We start from the raw sequence: 18,647 nt of genomic DNA, 5'->3' as shown, positions 1-18,647 counted from the left end.
TGTGTGAATGTCCGTGTATATGATGTGATTAGAATAGGGGAGCCTCTCTGCATGGGTGAAAAAACACTTGTTTGTAATGCTTGTATGCCACAACGCTCTCTCTGTCTCTCTCTGTCTCTCTCTCTCTCTCTCTCTCTTTCTCTCTCTCTCTCTCAAATTATTTAAAATGAAACAATATTGTACACACAGCAAACTTCAGTCAACTTCAGGTCAAACCAAGAACTTTGCACTTGATCCTACATGAAGAATTATTTTGGCAAACGTTAAATTTAACATAAAAAAGGTATTGTTTCAAAATTTCACTGCAGACCATTTTACTAAGCGTTTCGGGCGGGCGGGAAATAGCTCAGTCGGTAGCGGCGCTGTCTTCAAAACCAGTTGTCGCAATCGGCGTAGGTTCGATCCCCACGTTCGGCGAGGGATTTATTTCCCAGAGTCAACATCATGCAGACTCTCCTCGGTGGCCGCATGCACACGATAAAGAACCCAAGTTCACAGCGAAAGTGTCAGGGCTCGGAAACATGAATACACGCATGCAGGAAACAAAATGTGTGGGTATCGCCGTATACTGTATGGCAGCTCGCTTTCCCCATGGAGAAAGCAGCCCGAATTTCCATGAGGGCAACCTCACAGGACTATATAAAATCTTATCCTTATCGTAACCTTATCCTTTAACTTTTAAAGCAATTGTTAAATTCTCTTTTGAAAACTTTTTTGTGAGAAGCGTTCCAAGGTAACGTTAATGAAATATTAATTTCACATTTAATGCTAACTGTTTACAAAAAACTAACTATACAGTTTATGTACATCTTACGTTACAAAAGTCCTTTCTCCTAAGTGAATATGTGCGTACCCACGTGTTTGTGTGTGTGCATGTGCGAGCGTGTGTCAGTGTGACTGTGTGTGTGTGTGGTGTGTGTGTGTGAGCACAAAGTATTCCTACGTGTATTTTGCAAATGCACAGTTAACAAGTTTGAAAATATCTCATGTCATCTCCAACAAACGGCTTAATTCACACACACGCACGCACAAAACATAATAAATCTTATATGTACGACTACCTTGTAAAAACACACACAACACGTTTACATGCACAATTACTGGTGATATCAAACACAATTTTAAAAACAATGTTTTTTAATCAACTTAATTTCAACAACAAAATTGTTATGCTTAGCTGATAAGTTATATTAATAAAACAATAAAAATAAAAACACAAAATGCATGTATACTATTACTACTATACTGTACCGCAGTACTATGTACTGTTGTACTATAGTACAAAATACCATAGTACAAAGTACCACAGTGTACCATAGTACAAAGTACTTCGTACTATAGTACTACTGTAGTACAGGGTACATTCACAAAAAAGTACCATAGTACAAAGTACTAGGTACTATAGTACTACTGTAGTACAGGGTACATTCAATAAAAAGTACCATAGTACAGAGTACTATGTACTATAGTACTACTGTAGTACATGGTACATTCACTAAAAAGTACCATAGTACAAAGTACAAAGTACTCTACTGTACCACAAAGTACTATAGTACAGGGTACATTTACTACACAGTACTATAGTACAAAGTACCATGTACTACAATATGTACTAGAGTACATGGTACATTTACTATAGTTTACTATAGTACAGGGTACATTTACTATAGTTTACTATAGTATACTATAGTACATCGTGTGGTACTTTTTCAGCTGGGTGTCTATGGTTGAACCGGGGGAAAATATTTAGTCGCTGGAACCTATAAGGTTATACGGCGACTTATCAGGTGATAATGTTTCGAACTATTTAGTAAACAAATCTATGGAATATTTTGGAGTTCCATTAACAGATAAACAGATCTATCTATCTTCTTATTATTTTAGGTTCGTCTGGGGTAGAGAAATAAAACACACAGCTAGGTTCGTCTGAGGTGCGGTCGCGTGTTTAGTCGAACCGAAAGTTGAAGAAGAACCAATCACAGATCTCTTTCGCCGCGATGTCAAAGTTCAGGTCAAAGTTCACTGTTCTCTGCTCAAATTTGCGAGACAAACCTCTTCAAACTTTGTTCGTGGACAAAATTGGAAGTCGGGACCTAGCGGAATCGATTTCCTGGGTCACGTTGGCATAGCAACCGAAGGAGAAGGCACAAATCCGCGCGGTTTGGTGACAGGAATCGAAAAACCACCGAAAATCCTACCAGTATTATATAGTAGATTGTAACTATGTCATGGTGTAACTGTAAAATTATGAACAACAAAAGGTAATAACTTATTTTTCGGCCTGTGTTTAAGGTTTTAACTTGATTTCTGACTGGTTGTTGACATGGAAACCAAAATGTTTGAAATGGATATGTTTTTGTTGCATGTCTGTGTTATTATAACTAGAGTATTACAGAAAAAAGTACAGAGAATGATACGAATCATTTAAACTTTAAAGGACTGAAAATGCACGACTCTAATGGCAGGCACACAGCTCGTATTACATGGACGATTGTTTAGGAAACCTGTTACACATTGAATATCATTGATCACACATGGTTGCATAGAACTTTGAAACTGAGTTTTATTCACTGGATGGACCATAGAACATGTCATCTGATACTTTCAGTCTCAATGTCAACAGAAATTTGGCTGACAGTGACACTGACAGCCATGGAATCAAGAACAGTTGAGATAACCATAACTCATTAACTGTACAAAAATAAACATGCGAAAAAATAAATAAAACAACATAGCGAAATACTTTCAGTCACGTTTCATAACTACGAACTTACCTCTTGTTTGCTGGGTATGCAGAGAACGTCGTTTAAGTCCAATCCTGGAAAGTTCACGAGCTGAAACTTTTCTTTTCACGCACCCACCACTTGAACTTCGAAGACTTCCCATCTTCAATGTGGTCCGTACGTTTTGTTTTTAGAAACAGCACAATATTGTCATATTTCTTCTGCGTGAGCACGGTTGTATATTTTCTGCGTAAGTTCCACGACAAAACTGTCCACCTCTTCCCTGTGGTCACCCATCATGGTCAAGGGCGAGAGGCAGACTGGCGATCAGACTGGCATCGCCAGTCAGTCGAAAGGAGGGCCATTTCTAGAATGAGTCGGTGCGTTTCCGGAAATGACGCGCTTTGTTGGAACTCCACTGAGGCGTGACGAAGTCCCGCGAGATTCCAACTCTGCCCCGGATTCTTACTTTGCGCCCAACACACGTTTTCGAAGAAATCGATTTTGGGGTTGAAATCTATTAAATTTTACCAATAATTTTCTTCACATGCAAGAAACTGACATGCTTTTCGTCCATAAATAATTTCACTTCTTAATTTTACCAGGAAACAACATTTCAGTCTTGAGTATATGTCGAGGGGGAAACATGTACACAGGCGAAGGATGAAATCGTGACACCGGTCAGGCTTTGACATAGAATAAGGCTGAGAGTCCTGTACAGAATTATGTACAGCGTGTGTATCTTTTTTTCCTGTTCCACTTGGACACATGCTAAAATTCAACATCCTGGGTCCAATCTGGGCAAAGTTGACATGTTTTTACATTAGTCAAGTTTTGACTAAATGTTTTAACGTAGAGGGGGGAATCGAGACGAGGGTTGTGGTGTATGTGTGTGTGTGTGTGTGTGTGTCTGTCTGTCTGTGTGTGTGTGTAGAGCGATTCAGACCAAACTACTGAACCGATCTTTATGAAATTTGACATGAGAGTTCCTGGGAATGATATCCCCGGACATTTTTTTCTTTTTTTCGATAAATACCTTTGATGACGTCATATCCGGCTTTTTGTAAAAGTTGAGGCGGCACTGTCACACCCTCATTTTTCAATCAAATTGATTGAAATTTTGGCCCAGCAATCTTCGACGAAGGCCGGACTTCGGTATTGCATTTCAGCTTGGTGGCTTAAAAATTAATTAATGACTTTGGTCATTAAAAATCTGAAAATTGTAAAAAAAACCAAAAATGTTTAAAACGATCAAAATTTACGTTTATCTTATTCTTCATCATTTTCTGATTCCAAAAACATATAAATATGTTATATTCGGATTAAAAACAAGCTCTAAAAATTAAAAATATAAAAATTATTATTAAAATAAAATTTCCAAAATCGATTTAAAAACAATTTCATCTTATTCCTTGTGGGTTCCTGATTCCAAAAACATATAGATGTGATATGTTTGGATTAAAAACACGCTCAGAAAGTTAAAAAGAATAGAGATAAAGAAAAGCGTGCTATCCTTCTCAGCGCAACTACTACCCCGCTCTTCTTGTCAATTTCACTGCCTGTGCATCGAGCGGTGGACTGACGATGCTACGAGTATACGCTCTTGCTGTAAAAATGCAGTGAGTTCAGTTTCATTCTGTTAGTTCGACAGCTTGACTAAATGTTGTAATTTCGCCTTTCGCGACTTGTTTTTTTTCATGAATTAATTTTTTTAACGGACACTATAATAGCAATCTGTTAAATTAATTCACACGAAAATATGCACTCTGCTCAGGAAGTAGCCAGGATGTTGATTTTTGGTATGTGACCAAGTGGAGGGATTTTCTTTTCCCATGTAAAAGCCTAAGGCCTAAAAAAAAAAATAGGTGTGGTTACGGTAACCCGACCTACCCTATTTTTAGGGGCCGATCCTATAACTTTTTATTACATTTGTCAAAAAAAAAAAAAAAAAAAAAAAACGAGTGCAAAAAACGCAATGAAAGCGAAAGCGCCCGTGTCGCACACTTATTTCCCTGTCAAGTAGGTTTAATTTGTACAAATTAGAAAAAAAAGTAAAAAAAAAAAAAAGTGATTGCCTACCTACCTACCCTATTTTTTTTTTGGCTATGTTACCGTAACCACACCTATTTTTTTTTTTTTAGCCTAAACAGATCTGAGATAATGGACAGAAATATGTTCTCAGGATGACCGGCACGGTTGGCCTAGTGGTAAGGCGTCCGCCCCGTGATCGGGAGGTCTTGGGTTCGAACCCCGGCCAGGTCATACCTAAGACTTTAAAATTGGCAATCTAGTGGCTGCTCCGCCTGGCGTCTGGCATTATGGGGTTAGTGCTAGGACTGGTTGGTCCGGTGTCAAAATAATGTGACTGGGTGAGACATGAAGCCTGTGCTGCGACTTCTGTCTTGTGTGTGGCGCATTATATGTCAAAGCAGCACCGCCCTGATATGGCCCTTCGTGGTCGGCTGGGCGTTAAGCAAACAAACAAACAAATGTTCTCGGGAAGGACTGTGCCTTTCAACTGACGGAGAAGTAGGTGCGCCGATAAGTGGAGAAGAAACACGATGTCTGCGTTGCCTCTATCACCTTAAAGCTGGCGTGTATTTATGACTATCCGGGGCCGGCGTGAGTTCAAGTCTCTGCCGGGAGGTGTTAATTTGTTCTCCTCAATCCCTCTTGAAAATAAAGTATGCTCAGCCCTGAGAGAGCAAACAGGAAGTTACCAGCGCAAAAGTCAGACGTTGAAAGAAGCTGCGAAGGTCATGCAGTCAGTGTCGGTCCAGTTTCAGGCCTCCTTCGCTGTACAGAATTCTGTACAGGACTCTCAGCCTTATCTTTTCAAACGCTATGCTAACTTGGTCTTTCTGTCCCCAGAACTAGTGTCTATTTGGGACATGACGTGGTTAAAACTCGTCGCCCCGGATAGTCATAGATAGACGACAGCTTTAAAGGCAAAACTTTCACGTGCCTATGAAGCGAATCACATGCACAGTTTAGGTGTCGATAACGAACGTGGCACGACTTGATATTAAAACTCCCGAGAAATCGGGATTTAGTGTGTGACTGACATAAAAGGTGACTGACGGATTGACATTAAAGATCGGCCTTGGGCAGTTTTTTTCCCCGGTGCGCAAGCAAGAGCATTTCTGACTCGTGATCATTTTGTCGAATACACGCGTTATAAAGTGAAGAAAAGCCACAGTATCCGGAAGAAAGTGTGAAAAGTTGTGTGACACTCCTAGCTGTGTCTGACGGTTGAAGAAGGCTGCAACTTCAGTCATTCATTTGTGGTGGTCAAATTTTAGAGGTGTTACCGTAAGGTAGGAGTGTGTGTGTGTGTGTGTGTGTGTGTGTTTGTGTGTGTGTTTGGGGTGTGTGTGTGGGGTGTGTATGAGTGTGTCACGTGTGTGTGTGTGTGTGTGTGTTCTATCCTTTTTCTGTTCCTTTTCTCATATGTTTTCTATTCTCAAACGCTCACGTGTAAAACAGAGGAAGCTTACTGTTATGGACGTTCTTATTGTGTGTATGCACAGACACGTTTGGGAACGCAGAAATACAGCAAACAGACAGCAGGCAGAAACATACACACACACAGAGACACACACACACACACACACACCGGCACACACACACACACACACACAACGACAGACTGACGTACATAGAGAACAACGGACGGACGGGCAGATGGACAGACAGACAGACATACATACAGAGAACAATGACACAGACGCAGACACACAGACGTACACAGTCAGCCACAGATGGACAGACAGACAAACAGACCCTCCTCCACACACACGCACACACAAGCGCACACTTTTGGTCTCCTTTTCGTCGATACAAAGAGAGTAGCTCTGATAAAGTATCCGTCTCCCATGACTTGCTGAAATGTGCACAGTCATGTTGCGATACTACAATAATACGAGTTTCACACACACAACGGACATGACCTCTTTCTCATGGTTTTACTTCAGTCAACGGTTATTAGCAAGACCGGTTTGCCATAACTGAATTGATAAGCCGGTTGATTTTAGAGTAAACCCACTACTAGCGCGAAGTCAGTTTTCACGACTGATTAGGCAAAACATTCCAACTGTTTTGATAGTTTTTCGTTGAATCAGGTTGGCTTTGTTAGTTTTTTCTGGGTGCTCATGCAGCCAACAAGCTATCATATTATAACTGATTACTTTTTCACAAATATTAGGGGCGGAAACTGACATCTGTATAAATACGTGTTGCACATTCCAAATCGAATGAACCAGAATAGCGCAATGTCAGTTGTTTACAGGAAGATGCAAAGGTCCCCTTACGTGCACACACAAGGTTATAGATATACAAACAGATAGACACACACACATACACACACATACACACACACACACACACACACACACGAGCCCGGTAGCTCAGTTGGTAGAGCACTGGACTTGTGATCGGAAGGTCGCAGGTTCGAATTCGGGCCGGGACGGACACGGGTCAACTTTATGTGCAGACCCAGAGACGGAAGCCATGTCCCACCCCCGTGTCATCACAATGGCACGTAAAAGACCTTGGTCATTCTGCCATAAGTGCAGGTGGCTGAATACACCTAAACACGCAGACACCTGGGAAGCGCGACTCCGTTGCTGCTAGCTTTCCACTGGGAGGAAGCGACCCGAATTTCCCAGCGATGGGACAATAAAGTAATGAAAATGAAATGAAATGAAAATGAAACACACACACTTTCCTTCAGGCATTCCGTCTGGCGCCTGTAAATATCGTAAGCCAGCATGTGTGTAGTGCGAGCCACAGAGCACAAAACTGCCAAAGGCTGCTCGAGTGTTCTTCCCTGTATCTATGGAGTCCAGCCATTCTGAAGATAGACAGCAGCGTAAGTACTACGCACATAAAATGCAAAGTAGCAGTACACTTTCACAGATTAGTTAAAGTTTAGGTATAGCCTGCCAGTGGCATTTTATAGTGGGCAGTGCAGTAATCGGTTATTTGCGAGTTGATATCGTTCTCGTCTTCTTGATTCCTCTTTGAAGATTATGCAGAAGTCACTCAAGTTGTGGCCCTTATGCAGTGCACACAGGGAGAGGGGGGTACGGTGGTGTTAGCCCATGTTAATAATAATGTGGAATGCCCAGATTGCAGTATCTCAGAGGAGAAAGAAAGAACCGCGTATTGACTGTATTATGTATAGTAAGTCTGTGTTACGTAGCCTTCGATTCTGAGGTCACTATAGTTAAATTAGCCCGAAGTCGATTTCGCGAAGTCTTTTCACCAAAAACGCACTTCGTGCGGGCAGCTTCGTGAAGTATACTTCGTGTAGCCTCGTCGACTTCGCCCAGTTTAAGGACAGGCTTGATAGTCAGGGTACGCTAGTCATTAGGTTTACTACCTGTAGGACAGGAATCCTCTATTCTTCAGGTGTACAGACACGTACAAGGTCGGTGACAGTGAACTGCTGACCGGAATAAACAGACACGGTCATAGCACTATGTGTTTGACGAGTTTTAAGACAGTGTGTTTGAGGGGTCTGTCACGTATTTGTTGTTGTGAGATGTGGTGTTTTGTTATTGTGTGTTGGCCATGTGCAGGAAAGCCTTCCGTAAATGACCCTCGGACCATTGAACTGGCCACAGGCGCTCGGATCAGTTAAATTGTTTTGGCTCTTTGAGCGTGTAGTCCGGCTGTGTGTCAGTGCGAAAGACAGTAAGAAAAACAGGAAACAAAAAAAGAGAGGACGCGCGCGCGTGCACACACACACACACACACACACACACACACACACACACACACACTACACACAATTTCACCCTTCAGCACAACAGAATTGAAAAGTGACAGAAAAGTTTAACAGTGACTTTGATTCAATGGCCTATACGTATGTATTGCGCCTCGAATGGATGGATGAAGCCCGGGACAGCTGTGCTAATTCTTATGACTCGACACTGACTGTAGTGCATTGGCCATTTGTTGCAGAAACCACATTATTTTGTGCTTTGACGGTAACTGGTAAAGGTGGTTGTTGCTGTTTCTTTTCTTTTTATTTGGAGGAAATTAAACAAATGTGTGGACTACAATGTTGGTGGAAAGGTCAATAATGTAGTGGATTGTAAGAAGGCAGGCCGTGCGTTTGTTCTCTGAAAGATCGGTCGAGTAATCCTTACAGGCATGCGCTCAACAATCCAAACTTTTATTTTATGTTATGAGAAGCAGGAATTGCGTTGAGCGTTAAATGTCCGGTAGTTTATTTGTTGTGTCTCAAAATACGGGAAACATAATCGGCAGACGGCAGGTTCTACTCGGCGGATGATGCTCCATTTTGCATTGATTGTCTTGAGTCAGTCCATAAATAGAGTGAGTCGCAACTGAGTAAGTACTGTGTGATTTGACTTGATTCACGAAGGATTAACAATCTACATCGTCAGATCCGTAGCAGTTTGACTGCTTTTCACGGCCGAACTAAACGACCAGTATCTGAAGGAGTCAGGACTGTTGCGTGATTTTATTAGAAATATCGGTTTGAAAAATGCAATGCCTAGTCAGTGTGGTCACGGAAGAAGACCGTTTTCGTGTTTGCATTTAGTGATGATAAAAACTGTAAGTTTTCAAGTTAGAGCTAACAGAAGCCAGTCTTTCGCAGCCGATTCTTAGTTTTCTTTTACGCGCTATCACGTCCTGTAATGTTATTTCAGTAGCACGTTCAGGATTACGTTTGTAGACAGTATAGGCCTATCAGCTTTCCGGGAAATAGGGTGTGGGGGATATTTAGCGGATGTATATATATATATGCAGTGATTCGCAGTGGCAGCCGGCTGTTTTGTTCTTGTGAATTTGTGTGTGAATCTCTGTTCGGTGTGTCAAACAGTGACGTGACTGTATCTCTGTCTGTCTGTCTGTCTGTCTGTACCCGGCTCTGCCTGTCTGTCCCTGCCTGTCTTCCTGCCTGCTTGCCTGTGTGCCTGCCTGCCTGCCTCCACTCTGTCTGTCTGTGTGCCTCTGTCTCTCTCACTCTCACACACACACACAGTGACACACACATACACACATGCACGTACGCACGCACACATACACACGCGCGCGCGGCGTACGTAGATTTTCGTTCTGTCTTTCAGATGTATGTAGATAAACTTTAAAAGTCAGTCAACAATTGGGTTCCGGACACTATGCATCATATCCCACACTGACTGAACTGGCACCATTAAGCGACATTTGTTTCAGGGAACGTCTCACACGCTCTCACACACATTAGGAAGATTGGAAGGTTATAGTGACATAGCCTACGCTTGAAATTCATTCATATTTTACAGATAGTATACCAAGACATCACACTTTACGAAAATATAACAATTTAAGCAAAACAACACTACTTGTCTTGAGCGAATTTATTTTTAATCAAAAATCAATTACGTTTGTGTGTGCGTTTTTATTGGATTTAAGGGTTGGGTTCATAATAATGCAATTGCCTCCAGCCTTTCCTGCCAAAGCTGTCGCAAATTGTATTGTGATATGAACAAGATACCAACAAACACATTTATACGTAAAAAGTGCTAGTTTGAGCACATCATTTGGCTGAGAATTCTTTCTCCAGAGACAAGCTCCTGAAATGCGTGTGTGTCACCCGTCAGGGTATAGTTTAATTTTGACTGAGAAAAGAAAGTGCGTCCCAGAATATTTCATTTTAACATCGATTTTGATGTTTGGCAGGCCTCAAGGTTCCAAAAAATACCAATCCTTCTTCTTCTGCGTTTGTGGGCTGAAACTCCCACGTACACTCGTGTTTTTTGCACGAGTGGAATTTTACGTGTATGACCGTTTTTTACCCCGCCATTTAGGCAGCCATACGCCGTTTTCGGAGGAAGCATGCTGGGTATGTTCGTGTTTCTATAACCCACCGAACTCTGACATGGATTACAGGATCTTTTTCGTGCGCACTTGGTCTTGTGCTTGCGTGTACACACGGGGGTGTTCGGACACCGAGGAGAGTCTGCACACAACGTTGACTCTGAGAAATAAATCTCTCGCCGAACGTGGGGACGAACTCACGCTGACAGCGGTCATCTAGATACAAATCCAGCGCGCTACCGACTGAGCTACATCCCCGCCCTCAATCCGATAGTCCGGTTTTGGGTGCACGGTGAGCCCTCTGCTGTGACGGAGTAATGAGCCTGTGAATGATTGATTGATGACGCATTAATGGATTGATTGATTGATATTGACTTTGTTTTTGTGTGATTGATATTGACTTTGTTTTTGTGTGTGTGTGTCACACTGGCATTCACACCGAGGTTGAGCGTGTGTGTGTGTGTGTGTGTGTGTGTGAGAGAGAGAGAGAGAGAGAGAGAGAGAGAGAGAGAGAGAGAGAGAGAGACTCGGAGAGAGAGAGAGAGAGAGAGAGAGAGAGAGAGAGAGAGAGAGAGAGAGAGAGAGAGAGAGCAGGGGCGGACGAGGGGGGTTCTGGGGTTTCCGGAAACACCCCCCCAGCCAAAAAATAAAAATATTTTTATGGTGTATTTCTTTATTTTACATTGAGTTTCAATTTTTGGGGTATTAATCAGTGACAAAATCTGCTGCCTGAAACTGGTAATGATCATCCTCAGAATGCACCAGATTGCACCATTTTGCATCCTTTTTTTCAAACTTTTCCGGGGGGGCATGCCCCCGGACCCCCCTTGCAAGCTAGGCGCTTCGCGCCGTCGGCTGGGCGCTTTGCGCCTTCACACCCATATCTTCACAATATACTTTGGGAAACCCCCCCCATACAATGAACTGATCCGCCCCTGGAGAGAGTGATTGTGTGTGTGTGTATCTGAGCCGGAGAGAGAGAGAGAGAGAGAGAGAGAGATAAGAGTCAGACATTTACAAGGGGGATAAAATAAATAAAAATGCATGCCTTTATGACACCCAGTCCGCGTTCTGATAGGGTCACCTTATAGGATACTACGGCAAAGAACTGCGGTGTCAGGCTAGGCAGGGGGGGGGGGGGGGGTGATGTCGGCGGTGGCTTCGGGGGGAGGTATGCATTAGAGAAAAAGAGAGAGTGTGTGTGCGTGTGTGTGTGTGCGCGTGTGTGTGTGTGTGCGCGTGCGTGCGCGTACATGCGTGTGTGTGTATGTACGCGCGTGTGGGTGTGTGCATGTGTGTGTGCGTGCCGTGTGCGCTTATGTTTCTTTGTGTATCCGCCGTGGGGTGTGTGTATCAGTTTATTTTAGAGTATAGAACTAATGCCAAACATTAACATCATCATATTTTTTCAGGTGGTACCTCAGTACAGGGCCTGAACTTTTCCCCACGACAAGAAGCGCAGCCTGTATTCAGCACTACAGGTTCCCCTGGCAGTGACGTCGACGCTACGCGATCATTTTCTACGTTATCACAAGGCATGGCGCCCGCTGTGGAAGTTGTTGCTTGCAAGGTGGATGAGCTGAACGATGGAGAGTGAGTACACACCATATCGCAGACACAGACAGACAGACAGGCAGACAGACACACAGACACACAGACAGACACACACACACACAAACACAACCACATAGACTCGTGACACGGACACAAACACAAGCACGCACGCACGCACGCACACTCTCTCTCACACACACACACACACACACACACACACACACTCACTCACTCACTGTGTCTATCTGTCTCTGTCTGTCTCTGTCATTCTGTCTCTCTTTCTGTCTCTCTTGAGTCGCGCGCTCTCTCTCTCTCTCTCTCTAATACAGAGACCTTTCTCATTATCAATCACACTGCTGTTTTTTTTAATATAAATTGACTCCAAGCATTAGTAAGTCCTTTGCTGTGAGATCGAAGCAGTCAGTGAAGTACATCGTTAATTACATAACGATAGCCACAAGTTGGTTATTTTCACCACACATTATCCTCATATGAATGCTTACCGCAGTCATTGAAAGAAATGTGTGTACCATCATGCCATCATAAGATTCTTGCAAGACATTTGTTGTTGTAGTTGTTGTAAAATTGTTTATGTTTGCGTATAGCACACGCGAGGTTCAGATTGGAGATAGTACGGCACTGCTGGTCAAAGACAAGGGAAGCTACTATGCTGTGGGCAACAAATGTACACACTATGGAGCTCCGTTGGCCAAAGGTGTTGTCTCCCTTCCTCTTGATTGTGATCTTGTTCTGTATGTGTGTGTTTCTGTGTGTGTGTATGTGTATGTGTGCCAGTGTGTGTATGTCAGTGTGTTTGTCTTTGTGTGTGTGTGTGTGTGTGTGTGTGTGTGTGTGTGTGTGTGTGTGTGTGTGTGTGATGGGTTGTGGAGACAGATATAAAGAAAAGAGAAAGAGACAGACAGACTGATAGAAAGAGGTAGCGGGGGACTTACTGAACTTGAGATTTATTTTGGGAGGTATAGAGCTACTCCCGGCTAAGCTTGAGAGAGAGAGAGAGAGAGAGAGAGAGAGAGAGAGAGAGAGAGAGAGAGAGAGAGAGAGAGAGAGAGAGAGAGAGAGAGCTTTATTAGATTGAGGATTAGAGAGAAATGTAGATTCTTTTTTTGTGCTTGCTGCAGGTGCATACAGCAAAGGAGTAGTGCGATGCCCGTGGCACGGGGCGTGTTTCAACGTCAAGACAGGCGACATAGAGGACTTCCCTGGCCTGGACAGTCTACCTGTCTTTCAGGTCAGCTTTCATCTTTTCTTGTCATCAGATTGTTATATCCCTCCCCCCCCGACTGCACCCCAACCAACTCTTACTTTTCAGGTTTTAACTCTTCTTCGATGTTGGCTGAATATTATGTCAGCAAAAACGTAAACCAAACACACATGGACTTACTTTGAAAAGGTCTAATCGGATAATGTGGTTTGATGTTTGTGTGTGTGTGTGTGTGTGTGTGTGTGTGTGTGTGTGTGTGTGTGTGTGTGTTTGAGAGAGATAGAGATCGACAGAGACAGAGAGCACATAATTATCTGTCTCCCTTTCTGCATTTCTTCTCTTGTAAAACTTCGAGTTCACATTACAGATTTTTATAGAGCAGTGACTTAGCTATTAATGAAAAAAATGAATATGTACATTGCGAGTAGCCTTTGATAGGTGTATTTGTAACTCGCTGATTGCACTCCTGACACCCTGACACCAGTTGTAGATTCAAGCACTTCCTTGTATATTAGTTAAAGTTATGTTAGCTCTTCTCACTGCAGAGACCTCTGTTCATTGCTACTTCCCTTTCTTTCCCTTTGCAAAATTAAAATCTAATCACCAATGCCAGTTAAACTAACTTGTTTTGTGTCCTCCGCCAGGTGGAAGTGCGTGGCAATGAGGTAGTGGTCAAGGCTGACCCGGAAGCACTCAAAAGCACCAAGAGGGTCAAGGCCATGTCACGCGCTGACCCCAGCAACAAGAAAACTTTCGTCATCGTTGGTGGAGGTAATAGTGCATATGAGTCAATGATTGAGTGAGTGTATGTCTTAAGGTGTGTATGCATGGATGGGAGTGTGAATATGTGCATGTGGTTGTGTGCACATAGAGATGCAGATGTATTTTTAGAGAGAAAGAGGGTGGAAGAGGAGGGATTGAGGGTGGGGGGGGGGGGGGTGGAGGGACGATCATGTGGGTGTAGGAAAAAAGGATAAACATTATTAGAGAGGAGATACCTATGGCGAATGGGGGAGGGACAGAGCTGAGACAGAGAGAAAGAATAAGATAATAATAATACGAGAATTTATAACGCGCACATATCTCACCACAAGGCGACTCAAGGCGCACTCATACACATTCTTTCGCATTAACAACTCATGCACACTCATGCACCACATGATGTGGTTTGATGTGTGTGTGTAAGAGAGATATAGGCAGGGTAGGTGAGAGGTACTTCTTCTTTTTCTTCTGTGGTCATGGGCTGAAACTCCCATGTACACTCGTGTTTTATTGCACGAGTAGGTTTTTACATGTCTGACTGTTGGCAGCAATTCACCAATTTCGGGGGAAGCATGCTTGGTAGTTTGGTGTTTCTACAACCCACCAAACTCTGATATGGAATTCAGGATCTTTTCCTTGCGCACTTGGTCTTGTGCTTGGTGTTGATGACAGAGAGGCCTTTCTTTACCACCAGGTGCATATGTTATATAAATCAGAAAACAGAGAGAATATGTTTTTGATTTTGAAAATATAGACTATTTTCTTGATTTTTAAAAACTTAGCGACTATTTATTGATTTTGTTCACTTTTGTACACCCAGGTGTAGCTGCAGAGGCGTGTGCGGAGACCCTGAGACAGGAGGGGTTCACGGGTCAAGTCCTGGTGCTGACCAAGGAGAGCGACTTGCCCTACGACCGTCCCAAACTCAGCAAGGTCAGTGCGTGGGAAACTGGCTGTGGAATCAAATGGTCAAAGCTGTACTGAAGAAGAAAGGGTGCAGTCACTTGGTTAATACATAACACACACACACACACGACACATTGACACCCTCAGGACTGCTTTATTTCAATCGATCAATATGAGGCTTATATCGCGCGTATTCCGTGGGTACAGTTCTAAGCGCAGGGATTTATTATTTTTTTAATTTTTTTTTATTTTATGCAATTTATATCGCGCACATATTCAAGGCGCAGGGATTTATTTATGCCGTGTGAGATGGAATATTTTTACACAATACATCACGCATTCACATCGGCCAGCAGATCGCAGCCATTTCGGCGCATATCCTACTTTTCACGGCTTCATTATTAAAGTCACACGGGTATTTTGGTGGACATTTTTATCTATGCCTATACAATTTTGCCAATTTTAAAAGGGGGGTTCCACTGTACAGATTAATGTGGCTCGGAAGAGCAAACTCCGGAGCACATTCTCCAGAACTGCCCCCATCTAGAGACAATACGCCAGAAGTTCTGGCAAGAAGAGACCAGTGTTGGAGCCAAACTCTGGGGTCCTGCCGACGAACTGCGCAAGACTGCGGACTTCCTGGCAGCCACTGGTCTGAGGATTTAGCACGGCCATCAACATCGAACGCAGAAGAAGAAGAAGAAACTGTACAGATTATTCTGACAACACCAAGCTATGGGAAGCAAGACTTCACCTTTCTTTTTTGGGTCTGAACAAGGACTAATGCGACAAGGGACTTGTTGTTTTTACATGGACTTTGTTTTCCTAACCTTTTGGTTTTTACAGGCCATGACGACAACAGCAGATGCCATTGCTTTGAGGAATAAGGACTTCTACAGCAGCTGTGATATTGAGTTTCGCACAGGCACTGAGGTAAGTGTGTGTGTGGGCGTTTGTGATCTAAAAGACATGCAGTATTGAGTGTTAATTCGACGGGCGCAGTGGCGTGGTGGTAAGACATCGGCCTCCTAATCGGGAGGTCGTGAGTTCGAATCCCGGTCGCTGCCGCCTGGTGGGTTAAGAGTGGAGATTTTTCCGATCTCCCAGGTCAACTTATGTGCAGACCTGCCAGTGACTTAACCCCGTACACGCAAGCACAAAACCAAGTGCGCACGGAAAAGATCCTGTAATCCATGTCAGAGTTCGGTGGGTTATAGAAACACGAAAATACCCAGCATGCCTCCCCCGAAATCGGCATATATGCTGCCTGAATGGCGAGGTAAAAATGGTCATACATGTAAAAATCCACTCGTGCTAAAAACATGAGTGAACGTGGGAGTCGAAGCCCATGAACGAAGAAAAAGAGAAGAAGAAGAAAAAGAGTGTTAATTGGTATTTATTTTGGGTTGAAGTCTGCAATATCTGTTGTTAATTCTTGTGTGAAAGGTTTTGTCAGTATTGGATGGGAGGTGTTAATTGTTCTGAGAGGAGGAGGATATGCAACATTCTTTATTCATGCCTTGTAAAACAGTGTTACAGTGGAACCCCCCTTTTAAGACCTCCACAAATCTGAGAAAATCAGGTCTTAAAAAGGAGGGAGTCTTAAAATGGGGGTACTTTTACAGAGGTTATGAACAGAACATATGAGAAAACAGGGTCTTAAAAGGGAGGAAGTCTTAAATTGGGGGGTCTTAAAAGGGGGTTCCACTGTATCAAGAAATCTCCCTTTTTTGGTTATGAGAAACTTGCAGCACTGTAATAACAGCCATGCAAATCAATACTGTTTGAAAGAAAAAGCAGAACAAAAACTACCGAAGGTGTGATATCCCTGCATTATTCCCTGACCATGTGCAGGTGACAGGTGTGATATCCCTGCATCATTCCCTGACCATGTGCAGGTGACAGGTGTGATATCCCTGCATTATTCCCTGACCATGTGCAGGTGACAGGTGTGATATCCCTGCATTATTCCCTGACCATGTGCAGGTGACAGGTGTGATATCCCTGCATCATTCCCTGACCATGTGCAGGTGACAGGTGTGATATCCCTGCATCATTCCCTGACCATGTGCAGGTGACAGGTGTGATATCCCTGCATCATTCCCTGACCATGTGCAGGTGACAGGTGTGATATCCCTGCATCATTCCCTGACCATGTGCAGGTGACAGGTGTGATATCCCTGCATCATTCCCTGACCATGTGCAGGTGACAGGTGTGATATCCCTGCATCATTCCCTGACCATGTGCAGGTGACAGGTGTGATATCCCTGCATCATTCCCTGACCATGTGCAGGTGACAGGTGCGATATCCCTGCATCATTCCCTGACCATGTGCAGGTGACAGGTGCGATATCCCTGCATCATTCCCTGACCATGTGCAGGTGACAGGTGTGATATCCCTGCATCATTCCCTGACCATGTGCAGGTGACAGGTGTGATATCCCTGCATCATTCCCTGACCATGTGCAGGTGACAGGTGTGATATCCCTGCATCATTCCCTGACCATGTGCAGGTGACAGGTGTGATATCCCTGCATCATTCCCTGACCATGTGCAGGTGACAGGTGCGATATCCCTGCATCATTCCCTGACCATGTGCAGGTGACAGGTGCGATATCCCTGCATCATTCCCTGACCATGTGCAGGTGACAGGTGCGATATCCCTGCATCATTCCCTGACCATGTGCAGGTGACAGGTGTGATATCCCTGCATCATTCCCTGACCATGTGCAGGTGACAGGTGTGATATCCCTGCATCATTCCCTGACCATGTGCAGGTGACAGGTGTGGACACAGCCCAGAAGAAGGTGACATTGGCAGGAGGAGACACTGTGGAATATGAAGCGCTGCTCGTTGCCACTGGAGGAAGGTAGGTACAGTGGAACCTGTGGAACAGTACCGTGGAACCTGCCCTGGTGGCCACTTCTTGATTCGTGGGGGGTGGTGGGGGGGGGGGGGGGGGGGGGGCAGTTGCTCAGTTGGTAGAGCACTGGACTTGTGATCCAGGTCGCGGGTTGGAATCCGGGACGGGACGGACACGGGTCAACTTTATGTGCAGACTCAGAGACGGTATCCATGTTCCACCCCCGTGTCACCACAGTGGCACATAAAAGACCTCGGTCATTCTGCCATAAGTGCAGGTGGCTGATTACACCTAAACACGCATACACCTGGGTAGTGCGACTCTGTTGCCGCTAGCTTTCCACTGGGAGAAAGCGACCAGAATTTCTCAGCAATGGGACAATAAAGTAATAAAAATGAAAATGAAAATAACACTGACCTGCCCATTACTACCACCCTTAAGAAACACCATCAAGGTTCTTTCAAATATAATCCACATTTTCATAATGACTACCTGTCTATTGGGACCGCTTTTGATTGTTCTCTTGAATTGTCCTTATACAGACAGGTTCAACTGTACATTTGTATTCCCCTGGACAAGATTTTTAAATTTTTGAAAGGGATCAGGATTTTTAACACGATTTAAAAGAAGCTGAGTTTTAAGAACCTTCTAGATTTTACTGTGATACACCTTAAATGTGAATAGCTTTTAAAGATAATAGGCTGTGAGCAAAACAGAGAATAAGATCAATGTTGACCATGTTGGTGCTCAATAATAAAAAACACCCATCAATAAACAACAGCA

The 18,647-nt window shown here is 43.7% G+C and overlaps 1 protein-coding gene across 6 annotated transcripts in view; it reads left to right on the top strand.

Annotated features, from left to right (window-relative positions):
- Positions 1–5,738: 5,738 nt before the first annotated feature.
- The window catches only part of LOC138976047 (apoptosis-inducing factor 3-like), a 43,132-nt gene continuing 30,223 nt past the window's right edge, over positions 5,739–18,647 (top strand). The window contains exons 1-8 of one of the 6 annotated variants that reach the window (XM_070348846.1): positions 5,739–6,040; positions 11,969–12,149; positions 12,716–12,825; positions 13,250–13,359; positions 13,977–14,103; positions 14,915–15,027; positions 15,847–15,933; positions 17,779–17,870. In XM_070348846.1, the coding sequence (XP_070204947.1) occupies positions 12,094–12,149; positions 12,716–12,825; positions 13,250–13,359; positions 13,977–14,103; positions 14,915–15,027; positions 15,847–15,933; positions 17,779–17,870 (695 nt within the window). In that variant the 5' untranslated portion in view covers positions 5,739–6,040; positions 11,969–12,093. Of the gene's footprint in view, positions 6,041–7,479; positions 7,594–8,603; positions 8,730–8,903; positions 9,084–11,968; positions 12,150–12,715; positions 12,826–13,249; positions 13,360–13,976; positions 14,104–14,914; positions 15,028–15,846; positions 15,934–17,778; positions 17,871–18,647 lie in introns of those variants that run through there. The other 5 variants (XM_070348844.1, XM_070348843.1, XM_070348842.1 and 2 more) reach the window with 5 other exon arrangements.

This window comes from Littorina saxatilis, linkage group LG9 (genome assembly GCF_037325665.1).
Source record: "Littorina saxatilis isolate snail1 linkage group LG9, US_GU_Lsax_2.0, whole genome shotgun sequence".
In the NCBI taxonomy this organism is placed as follows: domain Eukaryota; kingdom Metazoa; phylum Mollusca; class Gastropoda; order Littorinimorpha; family Littorinidae; genus Littorina; species Littorina saxatilis.
Note: the sequence above shows the minus strand (reverse complement) of the source record. Positions and strands in the feature narration are given on the sequence as shown.